Raw genomic sequence first — 9,987 nt, forward strand, 5'->3', positions numbered from 1 at the left:
GAAGAGAAGAGAAGAGAAGAGAAGAGAAGAGAAGAGAAGAGAAGAGAAGAGAAGAGAAGAGAAGAGAACAGGAGTTCCCTAGATAAGCCTGTTTAGCAAGTAACAGCCATCAGGCTAAATGGGTTGAACAGCTTGGGTTACATGCGAATGTGCACTTTCGGTTGCTGGTTTTCTTACAATGGGTTAAAGAGGCTTCCCTGATTTGCTGCAGGTTTCCTTTGCCCACAAGTCACTTTACCCACATCAGCCTCACAGCCTCTGTAGGGGCAAACAAACGGCAAAAGCACCATGTGCATCCGTAGAAAGTCTATAAATGAGTACAAACTAGAGCATGGGGACACCTAGAATTAAAAGAGCAAAGAACTCTGGAGCAAAGTAAGCAGAGCTGAAAAGGAAAATGGGGGAGGCAATCCTAAGCATCCACACAGCCTGCTATATGGCTTCAGTTTCAGGAACATGTAGTAATGTTTGGCCAAGTAGTGGAGTGTGCTTTTAAAAAGGGGTGGCTGTACAGATGATGGAGAAAACACCCTGGAAGGAGAGAACGGAAAGCAACATCTGCACTGGAAAAAGAGACAGGATGGAACACAGAGTGGTGTGTTCTTAGCAGAGATACAACCTTGTGCCCTTTATGGACAACACATCAGAACAGAAGGGATGGCCTCTTACCCCATACAAGGTGACTGGGGTGGAGGAGGACCACATCAAAGAGTCAGATGCTTTCAGGCCAATTCTGGTAGGTGGGATTTTGCCCTCGCTTACCAAGGGTCAAAGTTCAATAAGAAGCTGGGGTCTCTCCTTCATACCCAGAGACCAGCTGGATCAGGACAGCTCATCACAGGAACTTGAAGCAACCTCAAGGTTAATAGAGCCATGGCTCACGACCAGTCGAAGCCGTTTGGGTGGCACAAAGGGGGGAAAGGAAACCATCCGCTTGGGAAGAAGCTGCTGCTCTGCTTGCTCCTCCTCTGCTTCCTCCTTCTTGTCAGGAGGGGGCTGCTGCCAGTGCTGCCTGCCTCCAAAGAGAGGGCCCTCAAGGCAGACATGAGCATACTGGGAAAGCTTGGGGTCTACTGTTGGGAGCAACAGCTGGGGCTTCGGCAAAACCTGAGCTTGGCGTCGGGCCATGCTCCTTGTTCTGCACAGCAGCTGCCTGGAGGAAAAAGCTTCTGCAGAGCTGAGGGGCTCTTGCCCCCCCCGAGCACGGAAGTCCCGCAACCTCGGCATGGCTCTCCACCTCTTCGGTGTGCTGCTCCTCAGCTCCCTGGCTTGGCTTCCCCACGCTGCTATGTGGTTTACCCTCTCCAAGCCCAGGCCCTACTTCTCTATGCTCCTCTGCCCAGTTCAAGGGAACCCTCTTCCCAAGGTTCACAACTAAGGTGCACTGGTCAGGCCAGCCCAGGCTTGTAGGCCCATTGCGCATTCTTCTGAAGTGGCTGTCCCATTGGGCCCTGGAGCAGTTACTCTTGCTGCGCGCAGAAAGCCAAAGATGTGAGGAGGGGAACATGGAAGGAGGACAGCGCACTAGATGCACCAGGGGCTGCTTACGGAGTTTGCATCTACGTGATGTGCAGGCCAAACAGTCATGCAGTGGGATGTATAAAGGTTTTAGCATTCTGGGGTACCAGCGAGGAGTAGATCTACGCAGAGCTCCTGCAGAAGGAAAAGCGAGGTTATTTATTTATTTAAAATGTTCCTATGCCGTCTATTACTAAAAAGTCTCTAGACGGCCTACAGGGAACAAACTCCCGTTAGTTCCAAGAACGTGAATCCTCTCCCACACCTTCAGTCCCAACCATCCTCCTACTTAACCAGTGCTGCCATTGGCCAGCTTACTGCCTTCATGCAGCATCCATTTCTCCCTCCCACAGCAGAATACCTTTCGAGAGCCTCAAAAGTGTGATGCCAACCTGCCACTGCTGCATCAATTGAGCCCTTCACAGCAAGATGCACAGCCCCATAGTCTTGTTCCTCTATCTAATGGAGGAACACCAGTGCAGGGCAGCCCAACTCGTTTCTCCTGAATCTATGAACCAAAGGTTTTTCCTGAAAAAGACATGGCAGCCAGGATAGCACTACAATGCCTCAGCTCAGGATAAAGCGAAATCCACCTTAGCCCACCACAAAGCAAGTAGTTTGGTAACACTCTCTCGGGCTGTGGAGCAAGCCCTGAAGTAGACGGAGAGTGAAAACAAGAGGGTGTAAGACAGCGAGTCACACCTCTCTTGCCAAAGAAAAACACTTGGGCAGCACCACACCCTATACCACTGTGATCCTTTTTTAGCACATCGTTCTTACACTCACCACGTAATCGGGCTCTTCTGTGCCGGGCCTTGCGTCCCACTTTCACACTCCGTTGGGCCAGCTTGCACAACTGACCCTTCCACCGCTGTAAACGGCCGTCCGTCTCTCTCAGCAGGTATTTCTCATTGACTGAGGTAGATTGTGATGGTGCCTGGTTCAAGGGGCGGAAGGCTCCTTCCCCCTTCCTGAGAGTCAATATTGAAAATGAGGGGAGCAACGTAAGAACTCCACCCTTACTGAAAATAGTTAAGATGCTGCCTTTCCACCAAGCAGCCTTTCCCTCCAAGGCAGCTGACAATTAAGAGAAAATTAAGACATAGTAAACATGAGCTTCTTAAAAATAGTACTGAAACAGATGGGGATTCACCACTGATCTACTGTGGAGAGGATGATGTATAATATCCTCTCTTCTCCTTAGATTTTACTGCTGCTCTTCAGAAGATTCTGCAATGGTTACAAAAGAAAACAGCCTCCTATCACCAAACTGCTACCTAGCAACCAGATACAGGAGCAATTCCATCCCCTGAGGCTGGAACATTTCCACACCTAAGCAGCTGGACAGTCTGCATTTCCCAGCAGCACTGGTGATTGATCTTCCACGCGCTCCAAAAGCCAAAAAGACCACCCCGATGCCAGCCCTTGAGACTCTACCACCCAGGCCTTCACCTTTCACAAGTGTAGCACTCGCACAATTCATTGTTCTCCCCAAAGAAGCCGTCGCCATAGAAGCATGTGATCTCATCATCTGGCTCGATGTCCCGTAGCACCTTGACACAGGCTGTGTTTCCATCCATTGGGACAAACTGCAGCACAAAGACAAACAAGGTAGGAAGGGAAGGCGCCACAGGAAGTGGAAGAATGCCAAGGCTGAAGAGGTTCTTCCTTGGGGGTGTGGAGATGAAAAAACTCCTGCTCCCAAATCCCAGGTGACTGAGCTCCCAGCCACAAATCTTGTATTTCACAAGGCATTATTTACTTTCAGAGAAATTCATAACACTTGGCTCCTATACCCTTCTGGCATGCATTTCCCAGAAGCAGCATACTAGATGTTTAAAAAAAGAAGCTGAAAAGGGATATTTCTTCAGGACCCAGCCTAGGGATAATTAGATCATGTTTCTAGGTCTTATGATGGTAAAGAACTATCTGGCACACAGCATCCTATTAAGTACAGAGCTCTGGCACTTTGAATAAGGAACACCATCTCCCCTAGAATTATACTGAAGTGACTTACCTTACAGTTTGGCCTACAGTCTGAGTGGTTCCACAGTGCGGGCAAATTGCAAAGGGTGAAGGAGGTAAAGTGGAGAATGGAGATAAAGGGGTGGGGGGAGAGAGAGAATGAGAGTGAAGATGGATACAAGTTAAACATAGTACAGTCTCTCTTTACATCTCAGCACCATACTGAAGTAAAGGAAGTCTGATATTGTATTTTCAGTCATGCATGCTGCTTTCATTAATCACAATAATGAGTCTGGGGAAATTTCACTAAAATCTTGATTTTTAACTACCATAGAAGTCCATGGAAGCATATTTGTGGCTCCCAAGCAGACTCATATCCAGATGCTGATCGCACTGATGTCTTAAACTCTGGGCTAGGAAGCTAAGCAAGAATTCCAGTGGATTTGGGAGAGGGGAGAAATAGGAGAAAACTTCCAAGAGAGTTGTGCAGGGCCTCATTTCTTGCCTTTGGCAGATGGGCTCAAACATTTGACATAAAAATTGTAGTGATTTCAAGATAATTTGACTACTAGAAGCCTCCACTAAAGTGGTCTTCCCAGCAATTAACAACTCTGGGTGGGGATGAAAGTGGGAAGACACGTCCTTCTGAGACAGCCAGCAAATAAATAGGCTGTTAACAGGCGGTTAGAAAGGCCAACTGCAATGGCAGGGGTGCAGATCACTATCTGCCTCTGCAAGCCAGGTTACATCAGTGGGCATGGTTTTCCCTCAACATGCCCTCATTGTTCCAGTCCCACTGCCACAGGAAGTCATTGCCTGCCTACTGCACCCATTAGGACTTACTGCCTTTCTATGTAGGCTAGCTTTTGTGTTGGGGATGTATCGTAGCTCTTTGCATGCAGAACTAGCCTTATTTAGCCCGGATCCTGCAGCCTCCTACCTTGACACTTGGGGAAACCTTTCTTGCTTCTTTCTTGCTAAAATATTTGAAAATTTTTGCTTAGAAATCAAGTTATGCAATCATAGAAAATCATAATGGAACATTTTATTTTTCATGTCCTAATTTTGAATTGGTTTTACACAATTTCTTTGCACTCGTGCTGCCATGGAATGTCTCTTAAGGGTCTCTAAAAGGTAAAGGTTTCCCCATGACATTAAAGTCCACTCATGTCTGACTCTAGGGGGTGGTGCTCATCTCCATTTCCTAGCTGAGGGAGCCAGCGTTTGTCCGCAGACAGACTCCGTGGTCATGTGGCCAGCATGACTAAACACCGAGGTGCACGGAACACTGTTACCTTCCCACCAAAGTGGTACCTTTTTATTTACTTGCATTTGTATGCTTTCAAACTGCAAGGTTGGCAGGAGCTGGGACAACATACGGGAGCTCACCCCGTCTGCAGTTTCAAACTAGCGACCTTCCAACCAACCAGCCCAGCGGCTCAGCGGTTTAATCCACTGCACCACCACATCTCTCCCAAAACACAAATTTTCATGGATACATTTTACTGAAGTAACATATGTATTCTAAATAATTTACAGGATAAATAGATATGTTTTATTCAGTAGTGAAATATATCTTATAAGGGTATATTATTCCATACTAGAAATACATTCATTTTTAATTGATCAATGAAAACGGATAAAGGAAAACAATCTGCCATAACATTTTCCATACGAATAAGAATGTGCAGGGTGCAGAAACTGTGGGAGGTAGGGAAAGTGAAATAAGGATGGAGCAGCAGAGCCAGAGCTTGTTGGAAGCATCCACATACCATGATTAATGAAGGCTGCAGGCCCCAACCAGAGCTGGGCACACTGTTTCCGTGTGGAGTACATGACGCTGAAGTCATTTTCACCTGTCCGCAGGAGGCTCTCATCCGGCTCAGTCAGCTCTGCAATGTAGCCCTCTAGGAGCTCCAGCTTGTCATTCTTTCTCCTTAAAGGTGAGGAGGGAAAATGGCCTCAGAGAACAGGATGGTTCTTGTGGTCACAAACCCCAAAGAAGTGCAGCAAGTGAAGGTGATGAATAGGCTCGTGTCTGCTTAACCTGGCACAAAGTTGGGAAGGGGCCCTTTTTAGTGGTGGCGCAGCCCCAGCTGCAGAATGTGCTCTCCATCGAGATTTCCCAGCATCTGCTTGGTGGTATTTTCAGTACCACCCAAACATGCTTTTGTTTTGCCCCGTCTTTCAAAAGTCAATGTATTGCTGGGATTGCTTGAAATTTAAAGATTTTTTTTTTTTAATTCCTGGTTTCTGGTACTTTTGATGACGCTTTTTAGATTCTTGTTATTCTAGTGTATGTGCACATTTCAATGTTTTATTTTTTATTGGTACTGTAAGACACACACAGTACTTAATTATTGGGTGACATACAAATAAATATTTGAAAGGTAAAAACTGGCAAACATGAGGGAAGAATGTCACAAAGCCATGAACCTACCATGATTTTGTAGAGACAACTCGGGCCCCATTTATTTCCAAGGAATACCGACTGCAGCGCTTGATGGCAAAACCACTCTCAGGAAGGAAAATACGAAGGTAGCGAAATATCTGGGGGACAGATAAAAAAGAGGCCACCGATCCGACTGGGTTCCCAGGCAATCCTCCCAGTTACACAAACACAGTCATCCTGGTTCCCATTCTGTTCATCTCTCAGAATGCTATACTATTCTCTTAGTTTTCCTTTCCATCTCCTGGAAAATAGGAGAAAAATACTCATGAGTTTTGGAACTGTCTGCTGTGCCTAGGTTGTCTCTATGGGGATAGGTCCTATAGGTTCCAAACCAAATCTATGGTCAACTTAATTTATCTTGGATAACTTTACATCCAGGACTTCTCCCCATATATGCGTAATCCACAGTGGCATAGTATATTATATGAAACCAGTCCTTAACTTAGTCCACCTTTTCACAGATACAGGCTTTTAAAAAGCAACTGGATTTCCCTCATAGTGTGCATGTCCATCTTCCCCAGCACCTAAAAAGGGGGAGAAGTGAAAGGATCCTCAAAAAAAGCCAGGGTCTTTTTTGAGGACCCTCATAAAAGCCAGGGTTTTGCTTTTTGTCTTTTCAAAAAGCAAAACACACACACACACAAACTACTCTGAGGACCTTGCCACAAATGAAGTGATCTAGTAGCCAAGGCCTTTTTGTAAGCAAAGATCACTCATGGCTTTGGTTTCTCCTGATTACTTTGATTACTTACTTTTTGACAGCTGCCAAGACAAAGCAAAGTGAAAAAGAAAGGTCTTGGTCAATGCCCATGGGGTCTGCCTGATGCACTTGGACAGCAGACCCTCCCCTGGACATCACCCATGTAAGGCATGCCATTTCAGACCCACAAAACTGCAAAAGTGCTTAAGTGTGTACTCGTGCAAGTCCAACTAAAAATAATAAATAGTGCACAACTGGGGCATAAAAATTATTTAAAACAAGGAGGACGAACCAGTGACAGACCCTCCAATGTGCCACTTGGCTGCCACCAGCTGTCACTTCAGCTGTTTGAAGAGTTTGTCACTAGCTATCAAACAGGAGATCCCTTTTTGTGATCTCTACATGGCAAGGGATTCTTTGCTGATCTCACCAAGAAGCTGACTGGTTGGTTTCAGTTCACTGGGGTTGATCACCCAACTTCAGATAATATGGTAGCTCACCATGGGTACAACACCCTATCAGCTGTCTGGATGACTTGGATTCACACCACACAACAATCCACCATGTTCAAAGAAGGAGATTAAGGTGTATCAAAAAGCTGAAATTTTATAATCAGTCCTTAGTAGAAGCAAAATTTCTGAGTCAATAATAAAGTACAAGTGATGTTAGCAAAGAGAAAACAACTTTAGCACAAGTTGCTGGGTTACCAGCGAGATATTTGCAGCTTCAGTCAGACTATAAAAAGAGGGTAACAGACTTGGCTACAGGAACATAAGCTTGGTAGGGGATGGAGAAACTTTGAGATCCACTTATCAGTTTGACTGATACTAATCAAATATGTCATGGATGTAGAGTACTGGGTCATAACTAGAGGGAACGTTAGATGTTAAACAACACTAATATGTCCATAGACGGCTCGATCAATCTATGTCACCCCAGGCACCAGTCCTTACATTGGAAACCCTAGATATAAAAGGGCCCATTATGCTGAAATGATTATGTATGGTTCAAAACCCATAGTAGAAGCAACCAGAGGGGAGGCAATCCTGGAGTTAGTCATAGGCCGAGTTGATCTGGATATAAATGTTGCTGAGTCATTAGGTAACAGCAACCACACAGGCATCAGATTCTATATACGGTTAGGTGAAAGATGACCAAGGAAGTCAAACAAATTTGTGTTTGACTTCAAAAGAAGAAATTTCCCAAGACTAAGGGGAACTGGTTAAAGAGAAGCTAAGGGAACCAAGAAGATGAATTAGCTTCATGGTGCTTGGGGATTACTCAAAATACTATAATAGAAGTGCACAGAATATGAACACAAGTTAGGATAGGCAACTCTAAGTCCAGGAAATCACCAGCTTGGTTAACAAGTAGTCAAGAAGGCCATTGGGGAGCAAAAAGCTTCCTTCAAGAGACTGAAGTCTTGTTCAAATGAAGAGAATAGAAAGGATCACAAGACTGCAAAAGAAGAGACAATCAGAGAAACAAGAAAACGGTTTGAGGAGCTTATCGGTAATAACATCAAGGGCAATGATAAGGAATTCTTTAAATATATCAAAAGTAGGAAAACAGCTAGAGAAGCAATTGGACCATTTGGACAATAATGGAAATAAAGGACCAGTAAAGGGGGACAAGGAGGTTGCAGAGAAGCTGAATGAATTATTTTCTGCAGTCTTCAAAGCAGACAAAGCTGAGCATAGTTCTGACCCTGAGCTTATATAGTCTGGAAGGGAATCTGAGGAATTAAGGAAGATAACAGTGACCAAGCAAAAAGGTCTCCTCTTCTTCATTCAATGTCAGCAAATCAACTGGTCCAGACAATACCCATCCTACAGTGCTTAAAGAATTAAACATGGAATAGCTAATCTTCCTATCAGAATTTTTACTGTCCCTGAAAACAGCCCTTGAAACAGAGAATTGGAGAATGGCTAATGTCAGACCAATTTTTAAAAAGGAAAGTGGAGTTGAAATTACAGGCCAGGTAGTGTAAAATTCATTCTGGGTAAACTGTTTATATAAATAATTAAAGAGAGAATCAGTAACCATATAGAGCAGTGATGGGGAACATTTTAGAGACCAAGTGCCTAAACTGCAACCCCAAACCCACTTATTTATCACAAAGTGCCAACAATACACAAAAAACTGAATACTGAGGTTTAAGTTTAGAAAAAACAGTTCACAGCCAGACCGGCCATGCAAAAGCTCGGATGAGTGACAGCTAATGAGTCGCAGCTCGTGACATCATTGCCTGGCACCGTGACTCCTTTCTGAGCATGCACATGGCCCCTGTGTGTGCTGCTATCCGATGCTTGCCTACTAGGGCGATACTGGCGCGATGTAGCTTACGTGCCAAAGGACAGGGCTCTGCATGCCCGCTGTAGCACGCGTGCCATAGGTTCACCACCACTGCCCTAACCCTACCCTGGTGCACACCCCTAACCCTAATACAGGGCTAAAGTTCTATTCAAAAGAGGGCGATTTCAAAGAAGCCTTCCTTGAGTGGCTTTTTCTGCACAGCTCAATATTTCTGCCCATTCTAACCACACTCCAACCATCAAAACCATGCCAGGACACCTCGTTTTGCTAACCCTAACCCTACCCTGGTGCACACCCCTAGCCCTAATACAGGGCTAAAGTTCCCTTGAAAAGTGGGCGATTTTGAAGAAGCCTTCATCGAGAGGCTTTTTCTGCACAGCTCAACAATTCTGCCCATTCTAAACACACTCCAACCATCAAAACCATGCCAGGACACCTCATTTTGCTAACCCTAACCCTACCCTGGTGCACACCCCTAACCCTAACACAGGGCTAAAGTTCCATTGAAAAGAGGGCGATTTTGAAGAAGCCTTCATCGAGTGGCTTTTTCTACGCAGCTCAACATTTCTTCCCATTCTAAACACACTCCAACCATCAAATCCATGCCAGGGCACCTCGTTTTGCTAACCCTAACCCTACCCTGGCGCACACCCCTAACCCTAATACAGGGCTAAAGTTCCATTGAAAAGAGGGCGATTTTGAAGAAGCCTTCCTTGAGTGGCTTTTTCTGCACAGCTCAACATTTCTGCCCATTCTAAACACACTCCAACCATCAAAACCATGCCAGGACACCTCGTTTTCCTAATCCTAACCCTACCCTGGCGCACACCCCTAACCCTAATACAGGGCTAAAGTTCCATTGAAAAGTGGGCGAATTTGAAGAAGACTTCCTTGAGTGGCTTTTTCTGCACAGCTCAATATTTCTGCCCATTCTAACCACACTCCAGCCATCAAAACCATGCCAGGACACCTCGTTTTGCTAACCCTAACCCTACCCTGGTGCACACCCCTAACCCTAATACAGGGCTAAAGTTCC

General features: G+C 45.4%; 1 protein-coding gene across 4 annotated transcripts in view; it reads right to left on the reverse strand.

Annotated features, from left to right (window-relative positions):
• Nucleotides 1-28: 28 nt before the first annotated feature.
• KMT5C (lysine methyltransferase 5C) overlaps nt 29-9,987 on the reverse strand; it is a 23,545-nt gene continuing 13,586 nt past the window's right edge. For 2 of the 4 annotated variants that reach the window (XM_044448095.1, XM_044448097.1), the window contains 6 exons: nt 5,924-6,033; nt 5,256-5,419; nt 3,536-3,555; nt 2,971-3,107; nt 2,305-2,489; nt 29-1,653 (listed from right to left, as the gene is read on the reverse strand). In XM_044448095.1, the coding sequence (XP_044304030.1) occupies nt 1,034-1,653; nt 2,305-2,489; nt 2,971-3,107; nt 3,536-3,555; nt 5,256-5,419; nt 5,924-6,033 (1,236 nt within the window). In that variant the 3' untranslated portion in view covers nt 29-1,033. Of the gene's footprint in view, nt 1,654-1,785; nt 2,047-2,304; nt 2,490-2,970; nt 3,108-3,535; nt 3,556-5,255; nt 5,420-5,923; nt 6,034-9,987 lie in introns of those variants that run through there. The other 2 variants (XR_006416461.1, XM_044448098.1) reach the window with 2 other exon arrangements.

Source organism: Varanus komodoensis, unplaced genomic scaffold, assembly GCF_004798865.1.
Source record: "Varanus komodoensis strain SLA01 unplaced genomic scaffold, ASM479886v1 scaffold53, whole genome shotgun sequence".
Lineage (NCBI taxonomy): Eukaryota > Metazoa > Chordata > Lepidosauria > Squamata > Varanidae > Varanus > Varanus komodoensis.